Raw genomic sequence first — 24,892 nt, forward strand, 5'->3', positions numbered from 1 at the left:
GTAAGGAATATATTATATCCTTATAATCAAAAGTTATCTATTTGATTATCAATATTATCCATATTCTTCTAAATGTTTGTTTTGCATTTTCTTATTATAAACTATCAAAATATGATATTAAATTGTAGAAAGAGAATATATATTTTGTTTAGAAAACTAATGGCATTGCACAATAGATTTTGTGAAATTAATTTTCATTAATTGAAATATGATTTAATCAAAAAATGATTTTGATTTTTTTTTTGAAGAAAAACATGCCCATGATGTTTCCTCATTGATGGATCCATTCTATTAAAGGCATTTCATTATCTTTCACGTATTATAATCAAAATATTGATGAACAGGATTGCTCTTAGTAGAAATAACACGACTCTTAATCCCAATTAAGTATTACTTAACTCATCATTGACTAGACACAGCTGGGTCTAATCATTATCTTAAGTATTTGTTTGTCTGTCAATTCTTTGCCCTTAATATGGCTCGTTGGGAAATAGCGGTTTTGGTCAGTTGAAAGTATAACGAGTTTCGTGGAAGTAAACACAACCTCAAGCACTCCACAAGTTTTCCGCGCACCAAGTCGACCAACTAAGCTGCAGGTATTCCGTCTTTCTTTGTCACGCTTACTTTATTTATATTGGTTATCGATTAGACCGTATAAAAAATAACTTTAAAAAGGAATAAACTAGACCAAACTTTTATTTAAGGTGGCAGTTTGGTATTAATATCAAACCGCCATTTCAGATAGCGGTTTAATCTGATAAAATTCTTTAAAAAAAAGAATCATCCTACGTGGGCGGTACTATGAAAAATAAGTTTCCTATCAACATAAAGTTAAATAATTTCTCAAATTTCAATAAGGGCAAAGATTCTTGTCTGTTCCATGTAAATTGTAATTATGATAGATTGGTAATCGGCATCGTAGTTTTTTGGCCAATGATGCAATTTCTAGCAAGATGAAGTGTATATTTGGGTTTTTGAGTTGATTTTAAATTATGTATTTTAGATCAGTTTAAAATTGAATTTTAAGTCTATTTTGGTATTTACATAATTGAAAATATATTTTTTAAGTCTGATCAAATCAGATTCGATTACAAGATTAGATAAATATTAAATCATCTGATCTGTTTTGAACACGTCTACAAGGAACAAAAAGAGCAACTTTTAGTTCGCCTGACAAATGACTATTAGCCAGAGTTGTTGATAAAAATTGTTGGCCGATTTGACTATCTAAAAGTATTAGTTGTTAGACTATTTGTTTAAGCAAAATAGTTAAAAAAAAAAAATTACACCAAAATGTTAAAGTTAATGAAAAGGTTAGTAAAAATAGCTTTTAATTTTATAATTTTAGCTTAAAAGTTATTTACTAAATACTAACCAAAGAGTCAGAGCTAAAAGCTTAACCAAGAAAAAACCATTTATCAAATACCCATAAATCTAAAAAGTATGTACATTTGGCTTTTATAGTTTTGTTGGGATGTTTTGGATTAGAATAAATGCAAATGCAATCCATAGATAAGAATAGGTTTTTTTTTTCTCAAAAGTAATACTCGAATAAACAAAATTCTCACTTTTGAGTCACTTTTTTCAAAATCCACTGTTCAATCCACATAGAATTGGAATTTATATTATATTAAAACAAATTGAACCGCCGATACAATGTTAAACTCTAAAAACAAACCCACATATCAAAACAACCATAGAGCAGGTATTTTGGTTAAATTGTATTCGAGCAAAATTTTTTTTTAAAAAAAAGGAGCAAACTACTAACTAACATCTCTCATAGACGTCTCTTATGAATTTCAAAATAATTCATCTTTTTCAAAATAACCCTACATCTTTTATGAATTTCCATCAACATATATAATCTTTTTCTTCATTCCATCTATACATTTCAAAAATGCAACATATTCTCCATAAGCCAAATAAGGAATTACAAGGCAACAAATTGTACTGTAGATAGAAAATAAGAGTGTCAAATATGCAAAACTATGGACTTCACCAAGTAACTTACTGCAAGTAAATTCTATGTACACAAAATCTGTAGCAGCCACACAGAAATTCTTCAAAAAAAAAATCCAGAAAGGAAAAAAGTTCCTTGGCTGCTAACACTAAACACTCATTACTCATATCTAATACTGTTGTTTAGGATTGATTTATCGGAACACAGACAATTATCAACAGCAACAAGCCAACAACAAAATAAGCAGCAAAAATAGTTGGATGAAAAAGGAAGAGAGAAACTATGTCACGGCGTGGTTAGAATAGTTTGTAAGAAAATCCCTCACCAGAGCTTCTATCGCGAAAAGATGAGTCGGCAGGTTACCAAAAGTAGTTCTATGTGAAAAACCAGACCTTGATAAAGAGTCCTAAAACAAACTGCAACAGAAATGCAGCTATTAAAACCACCATCAGATCGTTACCCTCGACATAAGACCTGAGGTTTGAGGCAACAAAACAGGCTGAAACGCCACTTGCTAGGAGTATAATCACCCATCTCAGGAACTCCAAAGGTATTACCAACAAGAACTGTATATTTGGAACAAAAGTGTGTTAGATTACCAGGAAACAAATGCCGAGATGTGTGAAATATAAGCAGCAAACTCGCCAGTTAGATTAGGAACGGTCGCGTAATGAAGCGACGTATTTATGAACTTCTTTGTCTTTCTAAAATTGTGACAAAACAAAGAAAGAAGTTCAATGGCAAAATTAAGGAGTACGAGTGTACAACATAAAAAGACATTTCCTAGGACCTCATCCAACAAATCACCAGTTTGCAGTGCACAGCCTCTAAGACCCATTTAATAGAAGATCTCAAGTCAACTAGTATTCCAACAAGTTATTGTTTCCTTGGCTATGGCTAAATGAAGACTTCATTTGTTCGAAGATGCAATAAATTTTGAAAGTTACACAGCAAATGTTCAAGACGAAATTGTCCTTGTAGAAGTATACTCCTGTGAAACAAATGATAGTCTACAACTTTTCACAAAATCTACTGATCAGTGAAATCCAACCAACAAGGGAGATAGAAATAAATCAATAAATGATTGTGATGTCATGCATGTGAAAATGCAGTAGGGGGTACAAGAGACTTTTGAGAGCCTTAGAAGAACCAAGAAGATCCTAGGAAATATTTTATGTTATCTTGTTTGTTGTTAGCTAGTTATTTTGTTATTCTTGCAAAGGAAGGCATCCTCATACTCTTGCATATATAAAGGGGAGGGAAGAGAATGGAGCATGCTTTGTATTTGAGAAAAGTGTTCATACACATTTGTGCGTTTTTGAGTATGCTTGAAATACTCTACTACTATCCTCTACGTAATACAACATTGTCTACCGCTGTCATCACTATTTTGTGCAGTGTCCAAACAACAAACCAGCAAACCAACCCCCTACCCCTGACTCCCTCAAACACCCTCACACAGCCCTATCACCACCGAAGAATATTCCAGTTTATTACATGTGAGACTACACAAAAATTAAATGGAAAGAATACAGGCAAAAGAGGCATAGCAACGCAAACAAAAGGACGACACTGCAGTCACAGAACAACAATCATAATACATAAACGGACAGCTGCCTAGAACTCAAGTTAGATAAAACAATTACACAGTTGAAGAAGAATGTCACTGCATCTGTGTATTTATCCTTTTGAAAGCAAAAAAATTATATAAACAAAGCATCTGCACAGGAGTCCCAGAAAACGAATAGTTCAACAGCAAATGGATAATCAGATACTGGAGCTGGAATACTTACACAGCTTAAGATGAGGATGAAGAGTGAATAACCCCACATGCACCAGAAGCGTACAATGCTGGCCGGAGATCCTAGATACTGAAGCAAGAAATAAAATCCCAATGGCACTACAATTGCATATCCATAGACAACACTGGCAGCCAAACTAATAAAGCTGACATCAAAAGTCCAGGAAGAACTTCCTATTAAGTAGGTAGCCAAATTTCCAAGAGCAGCAATTACGAAGACCAACGTTGTGGAAACCCAAATAAGCCCATATCTGAAATTTTACAATACATTCATTAGCATCCTCATTGACGAAAAAATCATATATTAATCTATGAAAAGGAAAAGAGGATGTAATTAATAGATCATTCTCACACAGATCATAAGTCAAAATAAAGAATTTCCAAAATATTAGTAAAAATAGATGAACACGTCAGCTAAGACCATAAAAAGAACTACAAGCAAAGGTGATACATCATATTCATTGAAACACTCATCAATTTAGTGATTTCAATAAGAGATTATGAAATCTGCACCAGCAGCCCCAATATAAGACATTCTATATATAATGACATGGATGAGTGGCATTGGCTCCCTCAACTGATTTCAATCATGATTTTGAGTTTAGAAGGGATGGGTTGACAAGGACTTCAGCTTGAAAGACTCAGGTCGGAAGCTTGTATTCAAGTATTGATTTCAAGGTTGATGATCATTCAGGATGGAAGCTGCAATACCTTTTCTCCAGACATTAGAGAATAAAGATATTAGAGAATCATGGGTTAGCCTAGAGGTTGAATGTTTTCTTCTCAAACATTCTATAGGTGATCGATTCTCATCACCTACTGGAAGGATTTATTCTCTCTCAACCCTTGCCTGTGGGGGTTCTCTAGCCTACTTCGAATAAAAAAAGAAAGAAAATAAAGTTACCATATCAAAAAAAAGACAATACTGTTATTGTTGGTAAAACTGTTATCTTCTATTAAAAAGTTAAAAACATAATTTCCCTAAACAAAATCAAAAAAAGTCCATATGGTAAGTAATGGAACTATAAAATACCAAAAGCTCCGAAGTTGGATGTTTGATGAGGATAGCTGGGGCTTTTGACTGCCAGGTTTCAAGTTTTAGTCACTGACCAACTGTTGATATTCCTTGAATGATTTATGACAACTATAGGGCAGGAATCTTTGTCCTTAGCCTGTACCCCTGGTACCTTCGCAAATATTATTTTCTTACAAAAACTTTAAATGAAAGGATATTGTAAGTAGTGACTTTAGTATGTGGTCATTGAGCCTGGTATGCTTAGTAAATCCTAGTTCCTATATAGTTAACTGGTGACCAAAGCAAAAACTGATCATTTTAAGGTATCACAAGCCAAATAATCTCATTCAGATGCTGTAGTATTCTATGTAAACTGAAAAACTAAGGGTCTGCTCAAATTTACAATAAAACTATGATCTCTAAACTGATGTATCTATTGACTCTTTGCAAGATGAATGTACTAGAAAAATCAGCCCACTTGCGTTTATACTTGTACAAATATTACAATTCACCTTTATCAAAACTTGTGTAACTGTGTTACACCAACTTTTGTAGATAAAATTTTGTTGTATTAGTAAATTCACTAATTTATTTTTGCAAATAAAGAAAACCTGCCAATTGCCATGAATAATGAACCCATGGGATTGAAGTTTGAATTAATGAAAATAAGCCTACAGAAAAGAAAGAGAAAACAACCTATCGGAGCTCAGTCGATATCCTCATACCTCTTTCTCTTTCCACTAATTTTCCTTGGTTTTCTTCAGTCTATCAAGTTGGTTAAACTTCCAAATAAAATTCATATCTTGTCTTACTCTTCAATAATTTACCTCTTTTCATTGATTCAATTAAAATTGGATAATTTTAAAAGAAATACAAGTAATCAATTAAAATCTTAGCAGCATTATCCATGCCAACGTTGTGACAAGACTTTATAAACGACTAGCAAAATTTTTTTAGATGTTTTCTCCAGAAGCCTAACTGGAAACAAGACAAAAAAGTTTACCCTTATAGTAACACAAAGGTTGTCTCCAATTGAATCTTGATTGAAAACATCATCTACAACTTCATGGAAATAAATAAAATCTCAGAATGCAAATGATCTAATCAGCTATGTTACTATAGCCAAGTATAATCCAAAACAAGGAGCTATAAATCTTTCACCCCATTGAGAATCTAAACAAAACTGCAAGCAAAATCCTCACTAAATCTAACTATGCACTCTAATAGCACAAATCTCTTGATAATGATGTTATTTTATCTAGCCTCTATCAACACGAAGATGCTGTCTCTATCCCAAGTGTTTTCACTATTACAACAAGAAAATGTCAATGCCTTAATGACAAATATGAAAAGCAGCTGCAGGAACCAAGATGTTCACTTCTCCCTCTAATCATCACAAAGATATTATACTCTATCCACTAGTATCTGATGCTTTAAGCTCTGTCATATCAATTTCAACTACCTCCGCTGAAGCCTTCTACGATCACTATCAGCTACTTCTAAAAACCTATAAGCACAACTCTACCGTTTCCTTAACAGGGGAGAATCTTCTGATCAAAATCACACATGCCTAAATCACAATAGACGGTTCTCCCTTATCTTATTCTTAGAGACTCCGGCCTTCTTCCAAAGACCTTTATTCTGAAATTGATCCTTTCTGATGCTCCTACACATACATCTCAAGATAAGCATCTCAATTACGCGGCTACACCCATCTTCAGATGATCTTCCATAAATGCCAGACATTCTGACCTATAAATAATGCTAATAAAATAGGCATCCTATTGAAGTATCACATTAAACTTTAGGAGGACAAACTCAGCATTAACACATTCTCAAATCTTGGTCAGCTTCTCCACTTCCTGAAACTGACAAAAATGTATTGTTTTTATCCTATTTATAAATTGCCTCCCGCTGGGTCTGCACTCTGTCGCACAATGATTTTACTCAGCTAGTTAGCAAGAAAACTGCTACAAGGACATCTCTATCTAGGCACTCTACGACACCATTGTTCCAATTCAATTCAGAGAAATCTGAAAATTGGATACTTCTTAAGCATGTGATTAATGCCAAGTCCAAGTACCTTTTAGGTGTGAACCACAACTACATTTTAGAGGAATTATCTTCCTTTTCAGGCTCCAAACGAAGGACTAAAATGGTACTACCTTCAATGACCATGCTAATAAGAGTCTCCTCAGGTGCATGCAACACATCAATTTAAATAAATGTCCAAATAACAGCAACACAAAAAAGTCTCCTCCCAAGATAGGAATTGTGAGTACTTCTAAATCAGAGTTTTCAGCCTAAAATCATAACAAATTGTATCATGAAAATAAAAGTACCGTGAAAGTTGACCCTTAATCAACTTAGTCCTCACCCAAGATCACCCAAAAGCCATGATAGCTCAGTCAAATCAATCGATCCATGTAGCGAACACACTGAAATGTTCCTAAAATAACCAAAAGTCACAACAGATCTTTCAACTATCCAACTATTCCATTCCATTACACCTGATGCCATTAGTGGAGTTTACCTTGTTGATGATAACAAAAAGATTGTTTTCAATTGACCTTTGATAGCAAATATCATGTGCAACTCCACATAAATAGAAAAAACACAAATAAAAAGTGCACCATCCAACTATAAAAGAAAATAAACTCGTAACAGTTATCCCTTGCTCGGATTTCTTTGAACAGCTTCACAACTTCACATTAGAAATTAAACACCCAAATGGTTCTCCTCGATGCACCTGAGATTTCACCATTATGTCATCAAGAATGGATAAGAAAAAAAAATTCTTCTTTCAACTACATCTTCGAAATCACACTTATCAATTAAACACAGATAACCAAAATGCTCAACTCTATATCCCAAAATAAAATTATGCACCTCAGTCTGAACATTGTCCACCCATCTCCAAGTTACAATAAAAACAGCGAAGAGTAATAAGAATGAATTTGGTTGCAATGGCATCAACAACAAGATCTCCCTCTCACCAAAGGTCATGAAAGTTGATTGTTGAGGACCAGCAAGTCAACAAGTTTTTCATACAATATAAAGTGACAAAACAAAGCTCACTATGATGTGGTCCATAGTGCAAAAACAAGGCCACATTGCAACGTATCGCTTGTATCGTATAGCTTTCAAAATAACCGAATCATATTACCCGCATAATAAAGGTGTAAAAACTTTTAAGCCGTTTCAAGCGATATTTCATGGTTTGAACGGTACGACAACGACATCATCACATCCCACCACCGTATCTGTTACTGCAATTGTGACCTTTGTTGCATTTTTGCAACATGATATAGTCCCTCGATATGATTGAATTTACAAAACTTTAAAGAGTTAATTTCTTCATTGTAAAAGGAATAAAAGGAACCTTGTAAAAGAACAAGATCGCCTACAACAACATGGCAAACTTCAGATGCAAGAATTACAAAAAATCATTTCAATCAAATCATGACGCCCTATGAAACCAAATTATACCATGGTGAAAACCAGGTTGTGAGAAGTTTACGAAGTCCATCACATCTATATTCCATCAAATTCTCTATAGACATGGCATTTTATTACCATGTATCTCAAAGCATCACATCAATGAACAACCACATGCATCGATCTTGATGTTGGGCTCACATCGAACAAAGTAGAAGATCCTCTTACTTAGAGTCGATACATGTCTCTTGGAATTCTGATTCATAGATCTTCCAATATCCAATCAACAAACACATGTTATCACTTCTAACATCATCCAAAAAATAAGCAAATGACCACATGACCACACCATCCAATTCATGCACAATTTTCGAAAAGTTGTAAACAATACCTACAAGTATAACGATCCAAATAGCCATGGATATTCCGAAGACAACCAGATATTCAAAACTATGTTTCCAAGACAAAAAGTTTACTACATGATTTGGTTGTGCCAAAAGATAAAGTGGGCAGAAAGTAGGCATAAAATTCCCATTAAAATGCAGAAGTCCCAAGTTGCTCACAATGTAATTGTATGCAGGGGAAAAAATAAATAACGAAAGGTTATACTTACAGATCAGGGTTTGCATCAATCTTGCTAAAGAAATCACCACTTTTGGGATCTAAGGAGCTCAGCAATCTATTGATAACAATATCTGTGTCCACATCGAAGTACTGTGTGTATGAGTAGATGTTAAACATACCCTGCCAATTGTTTGTCGGTGGTGGCCCACCTCCTTCTGCAGCTGATATTCAAGAGAGATCAATATCTCATGAGCATATAAAAGAAACGATTTTATATGTCCAAAATTAAACAAAATTTTTGAACTAAATAAGAAATTGCAGTTAGGTGGCAAATAATATATATCACCAGTTATTGATGACCGTGTCCAATACCATGTACATTGAAAAGCAGCACAAATGAAGCTCTTATAGTGGCAAGAAAATCATATAAAATATTATATAAGACTTCGCCATGCAAGTGGTAGATATTATTTTCATTGCAAGTTGATATAAATGTAAAACTAATAAATATACTTTGTATTTCTTAATTCTTTGTGCTTGATATCATCATTACTCATTACCAAATAAAAAGGCTGCCTGGGGTTTACCTTTTCCTTCATTATATTTACCACGCCATAGCCACAACCCATTTCCGAATTCTCTCAAAATTCTGATCAAATTTTTCAAAAAAAAAAAAAAAAGAAGGATTCAACTGCTCTCGTGCCTTAAATATGCAAAGATATAAAATCAGTGTCTTTGTCGATTGTACAAAAAACCCAAATCCGTTGGTTTTTAAAACCGTTGTGAAGAACTGCAGTGAACAAGCCCTGCCGAAGCGTCTTTATTGACTACTATTTTATGGACGAATCAATTAATGGGTTGCCCCCAAAACCATGTCTCCCACAGGAACAAACTTTTGACGTGGACACATAAGACAGACATACTTGTTAGAGAATCTATCTTATGAAGTATACACTTCCAAAAACTCAATCAATCAAATCATAATGCTTAGTCGTTATTCATATGTCGTCTAAAGGAAAGATCACATAATGCGAAGCAATATACTCCATTGTATACACATATACCTTCTTATGAACAAGTAAAGTGTCATCTATAGTTGCTACAACTATCATAAACATGAGGTCCATAAGGTAGGGGTTCAATCAGAAGAAAAAACAAGACAGGCTTTCCAACTTCGTGTAGCTAATTTTTATCTCTCTAAGAACCAAGTCACTGAATGAACTGATCTTCAAAAATAATTTGAAGCTCGTCTTCAGATGGAACCCATTTCCAATTTGTTATATTATAGAATTTTCTCTGCAATCCTAGACATTGACAAACATCAATAACTCCAAATAAGCTTCATGTGTACCAACAATTCAAGTGTTTTAAAAATGGCACATCCAAAATATGTAAAGGGTCTAATACCCGTCTTTGTAGCAGACTACTTGAAACGGAACAATCTTCTAGCGAGCTTACTGCAGTGCTACTCCCTTTATCCCCATATAGATGTCCATATTAACATGTGAAGTACAAAAGTAGAGTCTTATCAGCAAGATTGTTAAGGCACTGCTTATCATGTTCTCTTTTACAAATTTTACATTATCTGAATTTGTACATGAGGATTCTTAAAAATTTGGGATTCAAGAAATAACAAATGTGAGAAATGCCTTAAAGCAAATATATTTGTAAAAAGTTGCCTTCATCAGATCATCCAGAATGAGGGTATATCTCTTGGAAGGGAACAACTAGAAAAATGATGTATCACCTAAGTAGCAAACTATGAGAACTGATGATCCATCATGACAACTCAGAGTAAGTACATGCTAAGTGTTCCCATTGGTAGTGTAATTTCTCAAACTTCATACTAATATCACAAAAAGAATGATTCAATTTGACAAATTCTTGAATTAGACAGCAGAAATGTTAATCATACTAACCAAAGATTTCCTTACATGATGAATCCCATTTCATCATCCCAATCTCCCAGAAACACTTCTCAAATATTAATTATCAAACACAAAATCATACATAACTAGAAAGATTAATAAATACTTCAATGATATACCACTTGAACTTGAAAGATTCTGGTATCCTGGTCCCTTATCTCCGCCTTGATTCTGAGTGAAGTTTTGCGAATTGGCTTGGGGCACTACACGAATTAATTCAAATTTACAAATTGTTTCCAAAAAAAAAAACACCAAAACTAACAAATTCATGAACTAAACATCAACAGAATCAGGTCATAGTCATACCTATATAAGCATCTCCCTTCTTTTCATCAGTTATAACAGCCTGTCATTCAATTAAATTATCAAAAATGCCTGAAAAACCTGACTTGTGGAAAAAATGATTCGCTACTTTCATAACTAACCCCTATCAATCTCACTAATGTAGTAGTATTCCACAAAAATCATCCTACGATAGGGTTATATCCGAACAATTCAAGATAATCTTGCATGAGCTACCAATTATTCTATAAACCCTAAAAAAGATGCAAAATTCTACATTAACTCAATTTTGTTCGATTAACATAAAATTTTCAATGAAATATGCTACATTGTACCAAGATCAACAAAATGTACAATCGAACGACAAATATGACCTAAAAATTGAAATTAATGAAAAAAAAAAGAATGATAACAAAAAAGAGAGAATCGACGTACTGGAACAGAGCCAAGTAAATGGCTTGTTGGAAGATTATTGTACTGTTCATCCATGATCAAATTTATAGGTTCAAATTGATCAGAGAAATCAACAGAAAGAATTTTAAATCCTCAAAAAAGAAGAAGAAATTGATTGCGGCAATATTAACGATGAATTTTGATCGAGATTCGAGTTTTCAGAATTGTTCCATACTATGGGGTTGCTGCAACAATTTATGGCTCATAAAACCCCCTTTCTCCGTCTTTTGCGTTGTGTAGACTTTAGTTTATGTTGGAGGAAAGTAAAAAGCATTGTACATTTGACAATTGATTTTTCCTTTTCCGATTTCTTTTGCCATGTACATAAAAAAAAATTAGTGTTTTATGAGTACGTCTCACGATGAGACTACCTTAAAACAAGAAGCTCATAAGTTAATTATTTTTATTATTGAGTTATCTAATCCATGTATGAATGTCTCACGATTGACACCGTCTTATACAAGAATTTGTGAAAAAAATTACAAATTCTTATATAAGATCTAGACGGTTTCTTCGTAAGACGAACTTTCACCAACTTTCCCCCTATTTTTTAGATTATCCGTCTCCTTATAAAAAACATGTACTCGTATATGAGACTGTCTCATCATTTCTATAATTGATCACTTTAAAATTATAAGTGACCGTTGTAACCCGCTCAACATACATCAATCCAATAACAATGGTTTCACCATAAAACCTCATCATTTAAGAATTTGTGTATAAAACATTATCTCAATTCAATTGAATTTTTTGATCTCTCTAAGGGGTGCTTACCATACCATATCACATCTATTAAATCTCGTTAAATAACAAGGTTATTACAATTCTCATTATTTACCTATAGAGTATCATTCTATTACATTTGCAATTTTTTACACTAAAAGAACCACCCCTAAAACTCTTTCAAATTCTATATTTTGTGCATTTGGAGGCTTCGAGATTCAAAAGACTTAAGATCAAACAAATTACATTGTATGAAGAGGTAATTTCTAACCCTTAATCTCTTTAAATTTGGTGATTTTTTTAAAAACGGTCAAAATATATATAGTTTACAGTTTGATCTAGGAAAACTCGCAGGATTTATATGAGATTCATTAGAGTATTTGACCTAAGCCAAGTCTCGTTGTTCACTTCTCATACCCGTCTACCACAAATCACAACAATTGCACTATATTCTTTTAATTTCTTGACAAATTGGTGATGCAAACTTTTAATTGATTACATGTAGATTGTGGGAAGAAAAAGTCTAAGGTGAAGATACTTTGTTAGTTCCCTTAGCAGCAGATGAGTACTAAAACAACTTTTAAAAATATTTGTCTGAGCCCAGGTTCGAACTGGGGACCTCTAGTGTGTGAGACTAGCGTGATAACCAACTACACCACCCAGACTTGTACGCCTCATCAAGTCATCAATAGCATTATAATAAAAATAATAAAATTGTCCCTAGTTCACAAATTTATTGTTTTAGCAGAATTTTTTTTTTGTTGGAAGTAGTTTGGAGAAACCCTTACGGACAAATGAGGAGAGAATTTATTTTTTCTTTTAGGGTAAAAGAAAAAACAATCAACTACTGATCTAGTTTGATTATAAATGGAAAGCAAAGATAAAAATAAGTTGAAAAAAATTACATTGATGAGATAAAAAGATAAACTAAATTTGTTGATGAAATTAAATTGAGAATACAAATTTAGTAAAGATTACAATTACTAATTGTCTATTTGGTTATTATATTAAATGATAAGAATAATAATGAGAAGATAGTGTAACTCTTGACAAGGTTAATTAATAGTCATATTTATTCTAATTCAATTACACAAATTTTTGTAAAAAACGGTTTTTTTGAAAGACCATCTCTAATTTGGTGAGTCCATCAACATTTTTTTAGTTTAATTAAGTTTTAATAGGTTGGGCAAAAGAGACATCTCTCAAAAAAATGGTCTCTGAAAAGACCGACTGGTTCAATTATCTCATTTTCTATACCAATGCATTTATTTATAAGTATGGTGTTAGTAGTAAATTGTAAAAAAAAAACTTTTATATAAGCAAATTTTTCATTAACAATAGGAATGACAAGTTAGATGAAATTTTACTACAAATTAAAGAATTCTCATCAATACCAAAGATTAAACGAGTCGTAAAAGTAATTAAAATTGGCTGTAAAGTATTTCCTCTATCTCTAAAAAATTCCATATATAATTTTTATTTTCGCTCGTCTTTTTAATTTTACAACATATTTATTTTAGGTAGTTTTTCTACCATGTTTTATACTTTATATTCTTATCCATGCAACTTCTCTCATTTTTTTTTTTGACTTTTAATGTGTACACATAATTTAATAAAATTTATCTTTTCTTTAATAATTGAGTACTCATTGCATATTGTTGCAATAATGTTTGTGAAGGAGGGAGTACATACTTGCAAAAGAGACCACAATTCCACATTATTAGTTTAGTCACTTTCATAATTGTGACATTTCAACGACAACTCTAATAGACTACAAATTAACTCAACCTTCTACATCAACATTAACTTCCCCCCCCCCCCCCCCCTCCAAGAAATTTTTCATCATAAAATGCCAAAACCTATCATTATCGATGACGAGACATTTTTTTCAAATTATAGTATAAGTTAAAAAAGATAAATGAGTTTAATAAGAGAATTAAATATATTTACACAGAACATTATCTAAAAAGATAATACTTATTTTCTAACTGAAAGAAAACTCAATTCTAAATAAAACACTGTTTTAAGACTTGCAACATCACAACACTTGGTTTTATTTTTTGGCAATTTGGATATTGGATGTGGCCATAGTCTCAACTCGGTCAAGCTTTCATTTTTTATTAGTTTCATCGTTTGTTTTTTTATTAAAAAGATAGGTCAAAACAAGGAGAAAATTAGTAAAAAAATTGAATTAATGACTTTATGCAAAAAAAATAAAATAATTAAGACAAGATTCAATAAAGAAGAGAAATTTAAATAGAAATATCAAGCAATTGCAAAATTAATTGGAATGATGAGAATTGTAACAAGTTAAAATGTGGTCGTAACCTTTTCTACCAGCTTTTCTTTGGATTGATGAGAATAATTAACGATAAAATAAGAAACATATTTGCATGATTGTTACTGGTCACATGGGAAAATACTTCCTTCTATTTTCTTTACTTCTTTCTATTTTGACATATTTATTAATTTTCAATTTTAAATATCTCTAATTGTATGTAAAAATTATAAAATTGATATTAATAAAATTTACAACAAGACAAATTAAACAAGATTCCACATGACTATGTTGTAACTTATAGATTAAGAACAAATCACAAAATAAGAGTGATGATGAATAGTGTTGAAAAACCAAATGCGACAAGTAAAGCGAATAGGAGAGAATACTATTTTAAATTTTAATAGGGATAAAGTAGGGTTAGTAAATGTAAAGGTGTCAAAATATTAAGTTTAGTAAGGGTAAATTAATACACTTAATATATCCAAAATAAAAATAAGACATTTAAAGTGACTTGACTAAATAAGAAAATAGAACACTAGAATGAATAGAAGGGAGTATTTTGTGAAAGATAAACTTTAATTAATTATAAAAATTCGAATAATCTAATATAAATATATAGATCAAAAATATTATTTCAGTATTCATGTTATAAACTAGACGCAATTAATTATGTCACTAAGTCAAAATTAAAGAGGTAATAATTATCTTGTCTTTCTTGCATACCACCAAAATGTTTTACTTCCTACACAAGCTAAAGGGGTTTGGAGAATTCAAAGTGATGTTGATGTTGTCCAACGTCCAAGTCAGTGAAAATTTTAAATAATTTTATAATAAATTTTTGCCCAAATGCATAACGACTTTTAGTTTAGTGAGTTAGTACTAGGGCTTTTTGTGGTGTAAGGCCAAAATTATGTAATAAAATTATTCTTTTGTCTAATAGATTAAATGTATTCGCAATCTTCAAATAAATGATTGAAACTTGATTAAATACAATTTGTTCTCAACAAATGTTGCTTCAAGTTTAATAAATGATTTAGAGTAAAATGCTTGCACTATTTAAGATTAGATACCGGATAAATAGTGGAGTTATGACGCATTTATATCCCATCATTTAAAACTCCTAAGAATGTCTGAAATGTCCCTCAAAATGTCCATTATCAATTCCTAGCGCTATCCTTGTAAGGCCACATCATTTAATGCATTATTTAATACAAGGAATAATTTTTTTTCTTTTATGGTCTAATGCACGGTATTATTAGAAAAATGTGTCCCTTATACTCACCATTTGAGTGACCTAAGTACTATAACAATATTATTTTGCTCAACCTTGCAATTAATATATAGTTCTTATTATTATTTTTTAAAGTCGTGTTCTAATTTCTTAACCTTTCATCATGATCTTGTAAGCATTTAGATCCTCTTTTTATTATTTTGATCTAGATATATATACCACTATTGTTATAACAAACAAATTATTGTCACCCCCTTCAAGTAGTTGAATTTAAAACAAACAAATTTCGGTTCATCGTATCAACTTTGCTAAATTTTCAATTTTGAAAATTACGGCACGTTTTATATCAATTATTATTCTCATATTTAATTTTTTTTATATTTATACTTTTAAATATTTTATCTTATTCTCTTCAAAACAAAAGTACAAATTGATAAAGTAATTTTTCATACTATTGTTATAATTTATTTATGTCATATATATATATATATATATATGTGTGTGTGTGTATATGGGCAGATTAAGTAAAAACCATTAAAGTCGTAAAAACTAAAACTAGACTAAAATATACATATTATGGTAAAAGGTGTACATATTATCTTCTAGGGTTTACATATTTTTTTGTAAAGATAAAAAGTCCATATTATTACCAAAACTGTCATCCGAATATAAACACCTTTTAAGCTTGTATGTACAACTTTTATCAAATGTCTAATTATTTATGAAATTACCACTGAAATATGTATGTCATTTAAGCTGTTAATCTGTTATGTACACCTGTTTTCAGTTTACACCACTTTGATTGGTGTTCACATAATTTAAATCTCATATATATATATATATATATATATATATATATATATATATATATATATATATATATATATATATATATATATATATATATATATTTTAAATAACAAACTCAAACAGTAGATGAGTAGATACTGATAATAAGTACTTCTATAACAAAATATGCTTTCTTTAATAATGATGATTAGTGTAAGACAAATATTGTAAAGTTGATACTTGTGTAAAGCATTTTCCCACTACGTGTCATTTGTCAACAAGTGTGTATGGCTAGCCGCCTCCATGCATTCGTCTGTATCTTCACTGTCATATAATATAAATACTTCGATATATTTTTTATATGATGGATATATATATATATATATATATATATATATATATATATATATATATATATATATATATATATATATATATATATATATATATATATATATATATATATATATATATATATATATATATAGTTCAAGTTTATTTTGTAAGTTACAGTTAATGTGCAAGTAAAAATATAGTCAAGTGAAATCTTGTCTGAATCATCTAACTGCATACTTCCGTAATATTAATCTTTTATAATTTTTAGATGTGTTTTAATATATAAATGAATAAAATAACACATTGGATTAAAGTCAAATATAACTAGTATATTGGAACGGAGGAAGTAGGCTATAGTCTATTACGACGTAATTTCTATGTCCCTTTAAATTTATACGAAATAAATTTTCACGTATTGAAATCACAAATTTTTAAATGAGATGATCTTATATCGGTAAAAATTCTTTATTAGAGTGACTCGTGTACATTTGAAGTTTTAAGGTGAGCTCTTATAATTTTAAAGTGATCTATTACAGAAATAAACTATATAAGTTCATCTCATAATAAGATAGTTTCATATAAAACGAGTTATATATATATATATAAATTATAGGTACGTAGAGAGTATCAACTTTTCTTGGCTCCCTTTTTTTTTCTTCTTAGAAATGGCAGGAAAACGTCCCCCTCGTGGAAAATGAAGTCTTAAAAATTGAAAGTAATAAAGAAATGATTTTCTATCCTTCATTAAATTATATTAATATGTGATTATAACGTGTGATGTAACAAAACATTTTCACTAAATATTATAATTATGGTTTTATTAATTGATCATTCTATAATAATTCAAGATTTACACTGTGTCTAAGTATTAATTATTAACTACATGCAATAAATTGGAAAATTACATGTTAATTGATATAATTAATGTTTGATATTTTTATTTGAGCTTTTAAATAGAGTTTTATAGATATTTTCTCCACTTTTTTTTCCCTATATCGACCAATCTACAGCCAAAATATTGGTAGGAGCTCAAAAACAATTTTGTATGAGTGTTATAGATATTATATATCCAATTCTCTATATTTGTCCATATTTATTTTTATAATGGCCTAATTCAAAAAGTTTATTCATTGCAGAATAATTTTCATTTATAATAGGAGTACAAATTTTAGACAGAAGAAACTCACAAATTTTATAAAATATCATAGATATATGATTATCCATGTTAATGTATTCATACTTTTTTAATAAAATAAAATAATAACTCATCTATCTTCATCTAATGCATTAATCTATGGAAAAAAAAAAAAATAATACTCTATTATCTTCAAGATTTTATTTTCAAGATTTTATTTTCAAGTTGTTTTTATCAATTTCTTAAAGATAACAATAAAAAAATGGAGGGAGTATTATTTTCCATATATTCCTATTAATTATTGTTGATTGTACATCACAAGTCTCACATTGAAAAGGTAAGAAAATGAAGAAAAGAGAAACAGCAGAATTAGGGTTTTGAGATGGAATGTTTGTATAAATTGATTGATTAATAAACCTCTTACAATGTGATTTATACAAGGGATGTTAAAACCAAAAAAGAAAACTAAAAATACATGATGCCTAAAATAATGTTCTGAATATTTTTGAGATAATTGCAAATATTTGCAAATCATTTATTTTCTACACCCCCCCTCAAGTTAGGTCGTATGTTTCACCGAGACCTAACTTGCAAATTACATCTTCAAAACCTTCAGAGGTAACTGCTTTAGTCAGAGTATCAACTAATTGATCCTTGGATCGAACAAAAGGAAGACAAACAATTCCTTTATCAAGTTTCTCCTTTATGAAATGACGATCAATTTGAACATGCTTCGTTCTATCATGCTGCACTGGGTTTCCTGATATACTGATTGCAGCTTTATTATCACAGTAAAGATTACATGCTCCTTTCTGAGGAAAGTTTAATTCCCTTAGCAATTTTCTAATCCAGCGAATCTCAGTGATACCTTTGACAATTCCTCGAAATTCTGCTTTTACACTTGAAAGAGCAACCATCTTTTGTTTCTTACTTCTCCATGTATAACCAAATTCCCTCCCACTATAGTAAAGTGCCCAAACGTAGATTTTCTGTCGTCTCTATCTCCTGCCCAGTCTGCATCTGTATAAGCTAGAAGTTCAAGGTTATCATTCTTTCCAAATAAAAGACCTCTGCTACTTGTACCCTTTAGGTACCTTAGAATCCTTGTCACTGCCGTCATGTACTGTATCTGAGGATTATGCATGAATCTGCTAATAACTCCTACAGCATAAGCAATATCAGGTCTAGTGTGTGAGAGATATATGAGTTTCCCAACCATCCTGCGATATCTTTCTTTGTCTGTCGGTTTTGCGCCTTCGATCATCTGAAGCCCGTGATTTGTCGTGATAGGAGTATCTGCTGGTTTACAATCAACCATCCCTGTTTCGGCCAACAGATCCAAAATATACTTCCTTTGGCTGATAAAGATACCCTTTTTTGACCTCAATACCTCAATGCCAAGGAAGTATTTTAGGTTGCCCAAATCTTTCATGTCAAATTCTGCAGACAGTTTTCCCTTTAAGTCAGAGATTTCTTCTTCATCATTTCCTGTGATCACCATATCATCAACATAAATAATCAAACATGTAATCAGCTCCTTCTTCTTTCTCAAAAAGAGTGTGTGATCAGAGTTGCTATGTGACTGAGACGTCCTCTCCCTTCAATTGCTATGTGCATAAATTTGCACCAGGTTATGTAATTGTGGTAGGATAGTTTCTCAGCAACTCGCAATTCAAAGGATGATTCATCGGTTTGGTTTTGTTTATTCATGTGTTGAAACATGTGGAACATTTGTTCCAATTGTACAACTGTGATGATTTGCTGGTTTGGATTTGTTTGGTTTGTTTGATACTCGTTTTCCATCTTAGGTAAGAAAAAAAGAAAAGGTAAATGATGTTTACCGGAAAAGTCGTCGGTCCCGGAAAGGCGCCTTACGGCTTTGATACCATGAAGAAAAGAGAAACAGCGGAATTAGGGTTTTGAGATGGAATGTCTGTATTAATTGATTGATTAATGAACCTCTTACAATGTGATTTATACAAGGGATGCTAAAACCAAAAAAGGAAACTAAAAAAATACATGATGCCTAAAATAATGTTTAGAATATTTTTGAGATAATTGCAAATATTTGCAAATCTTTTATTTTCTACAGAAAAAACTTGTAGGCATATAAGTTATCTATTTTCAAATTAGTATGAAGTCAGCCTTTTGGAAAAATGTCCAAAATCAGATTCATGTGGGCTCGGCTCAAAATGAATAATATCATACTAATGCAAATCATTCACAGTTGGTGAGTCCAACAATTGATATCAAAAGACGAAACTTCTATCGAATAAATAGGTCTCATGGTGAGCATTAGTGTAAGAAGATAAATTACATCTTAAAAAGAGAAAACGGGGTAATGTGATTTTGAGTTGAGAGAAAGATTATTGTTAAGTGTACATTTAAAAGTCCCACATTATAAAAAGAATTCTCACATTTGATTAACATATGAAGTACTTCTAAGTGATCTAATTTTAAATTACTCAATTTAAATTATCAAAAGTGCTTGTAGCTTTGCATGTAGAGTAAAAGGTTTGGGGTTCGATCCCTACCGGATGCAAGTTTCAACTGGGAGTTTCTTGACTGCGCGCATTTCTCTTTAGTCCCTCCTTAATATATACGGGTATTTTTTGTCCGTCTCTTTCAAAAAAAGAAAATCTCCACCCGAACCTTATCTTATGCGAGATACTGAAATTCCCCTTTACCTTACCTTTATACTAAAAAGTTCAAGATCAAAATCAAATCAATCACCAATGAACTTCTTATTTGGACAATTGCAAAGTAAATATAATGACTTTCCTAATTGTCTCGTCTCTTTTTCATCAACTACATGTCTACATCATCTCCAAAATTTCAAAAAAGGCTGTTCCTTTGCTTCTCTCTCTCTCTCTCTCTAAGCTAACACCAAACTCCAAAGACAAACTCATTATGCTTTTACCTCTATTATTAGATAGATTATTAGTAGATACTTCTATTCTACTTGAGATTAATTTATGTTACAATGATTAATGACAACAATAATTTTGATAGAAAAACAGCAATAAGTTATTGATACGTAGTGTCATGTAGAGGGGAACCTCATTTAACTCTTTTGACTCTTGAAATTTAAATATATTTGTTATGTAAAATATAATAATGAAAAAAATAAAATGAGACTATTCGTTATGAAATTCAAATTATAATCGAATAAATGTCTAATGTTGAAGGTAGTATAATACTGTTTTGTGACGTTCATAAATCAATTTGAATAAGTACAAATATATGATAAGCTTTTTAGTGTTAGCATGTCGGACAACTTATGATTTATGCCCTTATTACTTTTCTAAAAAAAAATATTTTTGGCCAAAACTAAAATTTGGTCGAACAACTAATTGATATTTTTAAGCTTTGTATATTTATCTTATGTACTTATGCCAATTGGTGTTGGAGGCGCCATATCCATGTTTCGAACTACTGATCGACGTCCTTTTTGATTACTTTTTGTTGTTCTTGCCTTCTTACTTCTCTCGTTTCTTTTACTATTAGTTTTTGTTTTCTTTTATTTTGTAATTGGTTTTACTTAATTATTTTATTGATAGGCATTGAATTTATCTTTCCCCTATAGTTACGCCTTTATCGTTCTCGAGCCGGGGGACTCCTTTGGCCGCGCTCTCCTTTATGGGTATGAGTTGCCGCCGTCCTTTCCTCCCCAAACTTTGTCTATAGTTTTTCTATGAGCAGAATATACTGGGTATGATGATGATGATGATTTATGCCAATTGGACATATATTAATAAATAAAATGATTTTATGATTTAAAATTAATACTATATCTTTATTATGATCAATTATAAATAATACTCAGCAAAATTTGTTCGAAAAATCAAAGCAAGTAGAACTAAGTGGACTACTATTAGTTCGGGTTGGGATCGGTCAACTGTTTGTTTGACCTAAACTGACTAACTGATTCTAAAATTTTATTAAAGATCTATATAAATTTTCATGACATAAAATCATAAATATATCATTATCTAAAACTTGTTTCTTGAACTTATTTCATAAATATAATGGATCAAGTCACATTTTTTATAATAATGGGTACTTCGACTAACTTTTAAAATCTCTATTATTAATTTAAAAAAAAAATACTATATATTCATCTGTCTATAATTTTCAAGTTTGCTGGCTGCTGCTAAGGACTTTCACATAAAGATTAAGGAAGAATAAATAATCTCTCAATTTTCATCTATGCATTTAATTTATTTTTTCATATCAGCTATACATTTTTCATTTTTTTCATAAAATTTACTTTTTTTTATTATGTTATTTAATTTTCTTTATTTTTACCCTTTATAACTATTTTTTCCGTTTCATTATACTTGTTATATTTGACTTTTAACGCCATTCTATGCATTATTTTGATCATTTATATATTGAATTATGCATAACTAAAAATTATAAAATTAATATCATAAAAATATGCAATTAAATGATCCAAAAAAGATCATACTTAATTATATTTTTTCTTAAGTATCAGTTGCAATATATAAAATAAATTTTAATGAATAATATATATAATCGATTACTATATCGACTATAATATAGCAAGTATTTCAAAAGGGATGAAATGTTTCGTTGAAAGGGAAAAACTACCTAATGATGAAACTTCAAATTACTTCTAGTTAACTAGGGAGACTACAAGCTAGAATAAAAGTCAAACAAACTTCATCCTCCCATGATTCACAATTACCAATAATTCTATTAATACTTAATTAATATTTCTACCTACTAATACTTTCCTATAAATTACTTCTAATACCACTTTATTTCATCACATATCCATCCTCCAAACCATCAAAAAATGGCTAACCCATCTCATTTCTCCCTATTCTTCATCTCCCTATTCCTTCTCCACCCTCCTTCCATATCTTGCCATAACTCCACCACCTTATATTTCTCCAAAACCACTTTTTTCTTAGACTACCAAACCATGCTCAATAACCTCAAAATCTTCATCTACCCACCACCCATACAATCCCAAAAATTACAAAATAATAATCATTCTAACTCCATTTTCTCCCTTTTTCATAACTCCCTTCTTTCATCTAACTTCATAACTCATAACCCTAATCAAGCTACACTCTTTTTCATCCCTTTTCCTCCTTTACCTAGAAGATCCTTAGCCCACCACCTTGAACACCTTAAAGCTACCTACCCATATTGGAAACCTTCCCTTGGAGTTGACCATTTTTACTTCTCTTGCAATGAAGTGGGCCCTAGTTTTAATCGAGAAATCGTCGAATTAAAGAAAAACTCTATTAGGGTCTCATGCTTTCCTTCCCCGGCACGTGAGTTTATCCCACATAAAGATATCACCTTTTCTCCACTCCTTTCACTCCCACGCGCCTTGGAGCGTGTTCCCACGCGCTTCCTAGGGTATTGGAGGTTTGCTAAGGTAGAATCGAGTGTAGGGTTGATCAACGCGCTTAGGAATGATCCCGAGTTTTTGATCGAATCAGAGCTCTCGAGTGAGGGGGAGTATTTAGAGGGTGTGAGGAGTAGTAAGTTTTGTTTGTTTGTTTATGGTAATGTTGAAGGAATGGAAGGGTTGACTATTGCGTTGACTCATGGGTGTGTTCCGGTGGTGATTACTGACCGTCCGATTCAAGATCTTCCTATGATGGACATTATTAAATGGCACGAAATAGCGTTGTTTGTTGGGTCAAACATGGAATTAGATGAACTCAAGAGCTCGTTGATTAACACGCGCGATAATGGTAAGTATGAAAAGATGAAAAGATTGGGTGTGGCGGCCACACGGCATTTTGCATGGAATGAGTCTTCACCACAGCCGTACGATTCGTTTCATATGGTGATGTATCAATTGTGGGTTAGAAGATATGCCATAAGATATGCTAGTTGGGAAGTGTAATCGATCACTATGATCATCATGATCATATGATCAACATGATCACTATGATCAAGATGATCATATTAGATAATCATAAAAAAATATATGCAAATTTCTTTGATTGGTTAGAATTGGAATATTCAAGAAGTAGAAATGCATCAACCAATAAGGTTTAATTTGAATGGAGGTAGGCATGTGCATATTGACTAGTTGGTAAAATAATATTCCTACTCTTATTGTAACTGAATTTGAGGGACTTTTTTTTCCTTTTTTGAGTTGCATATTTTTTGTTGTTGTTAATATTGATATTTTATCATTATAATGTCATTATTAGTAGTCAATTTATAAAGACCGATAAAAAGCGTCTTTTCAAATCGAATCCCAACAAGTTATAATCTACAGTCTTAATTAATAATTGAGAGTTTATTTAATGCATTAATAATTATTGTCATTTAATTTTTCATGTTATTGTTAATAAGCTTATAGTAGTTTTAATGTGAATTTAGAAGATTAATCATGCTTTAAATTTTAATAAAGTGATTATACATAAAGTTTATAATAAATTTAAAAATTTAAAGTGATTGTACATAAGATAAAAGTACCTAATAATAAACTCAAGTTATATATTGAGACAGAGACATACAATAAAGGTCTCAAATGTTAAAAGTAGACAACGTTAAATATGCAAAAATTTATAATATTCATAATAATAATAATAATTTATATAAAATAAAAAAAAAAACGTTTTGGGTTTGTTAGAAATGGTCTATTTTGAAGTAGAATTGATGAATAATCAAGTACTATTGTGTTTATGTTGGATGGAATAAGACATGTGTGCATATTGGTAGTTGGTGTAAAATTATATACTCCTAAGTAGATTGCACTTTTTATAAACTAAGCACGTCTTATAATGCAAGGGTTCAAGTTCAACAATAAGTCAATAACGATTCCATCTATTTTAGATCTTAATAAATAGATTTGTATGAGTAATTAAGAGTTGGCCTTAATAATTAATTGTACTTCTCTATCATTAATTAATGTGGGATCAAATTGAACAATCATAACTTTTTTTTTATTGTTCGTT

General features: G+C 31.1%; 2 protein-coding genes and 1 non-coding gene across 3 annotated transcripts; 1 reads left to right on the top strand and 2 right to left on the bottom strand.

Moving 5' to 3' along the window:
• Positions 1–763: 763 nt before the first annotated feature.
• Positions 764–11,732, bottom strand: LOC130802962 (uncharacterized). The gene is made up of 6 exons (XM_057667096.1): positions 11,424–11,732; positions 11,013–11,052; positions 10,826–10,909; positions 8,828–8,999; positions 3,754–4,012; positions 764–2,526 (listed from the first exon to the last, which is right to left on the bottom strand). Exons 1-6 carry the CDS (start codon positions 11,475–11,477, stop codon positions 2,335–2,337), a joined length of 801 nt encoding a protein of 266 aa, XP_057523079.1. The 5' UTR covers positions 11,478–11,732; the 3' UTR covers positions 764–2,334.
• A 1,023-nt stretch (positions 11,733–12,755) lies between these two features.
• Positions 12,756–12,829, bottom strand: TRNAV-CAC (transfer RNA valine (anticodon CAC)). The gene has a single exon. It is a non-coding gene; the product is annotated as a tRNA-Val (tRNA).
• A 9,760-nt stretch (positions 12,830–22,589) lies between these two features.
• On the top strand, positions 22,590–24,157 carry LOC130802963 (probable glycosyltransferase At5g03795). The gene has a single exon (XM_057667097.1). It carries the CDS (start codon positions 22,759–22,761, stop codon positions 23,827–23,829), a length of 1,071 nt encoding a protein of 356 aa, XP_057523080.1. The 5' UTR covers positions 22,590–22,758; the 3' UTR covers positions 23,830–24,157.
• Positions 24,158–24,892: the final 735 nt, after the last annotated feature.

This window comes from Amaranthus tricolor, chromosome 16 (genome assembly GCF_026212465.1).
Source record: "Amaranthus tricolor cultivar Red isolate AtriRed21 chromosome 16, ASM2621246v1, whole genome shotgun sequence".
In the NCBI taxonomy this organism is placed as follows: Eukaryota; Viridiplantae; Streptophyta; class Magnoliopsida; order Caryophyllales; family Amaranthaceae; genus Amaranthus; species Amaranthus tricolor.

What these genes read in the sequence shown, in the direction of transcription:
- LOC130802963 (XM_057667097.1), top strand. Translation starts at nt 22,759, where the DNA reads ATGGCTAACCCATCTCATTTCTCCCTATTCTTCATCTCCCTATTCCTT.
- LOC130802962 (XM_057667096.1), bottom strand. Translation starts at nt 11,477, where the DNA reads ATGGATGAACAGTACAATAATCTTCCAACAAGCCATTTACTTGGCTCT. An exon ending in ATTTACTTGGCTCTGTTCCA is followed by an intron (nt 11,053 to 11,423) that starts GTACGTCGATTC and finishes ATTGAATGACAG; the next exon opens with GCTGTTATAACTGATGAAAA. An exon ending in GAATCTTTCAAGTTCAAGTG is followed by an intron (nt 9,000 to 10,825) that starts GTATATCATTGA and finishes CTTGAATATCAG; the next exon opens with CTGCAGAAGGAGGTGGGCCA.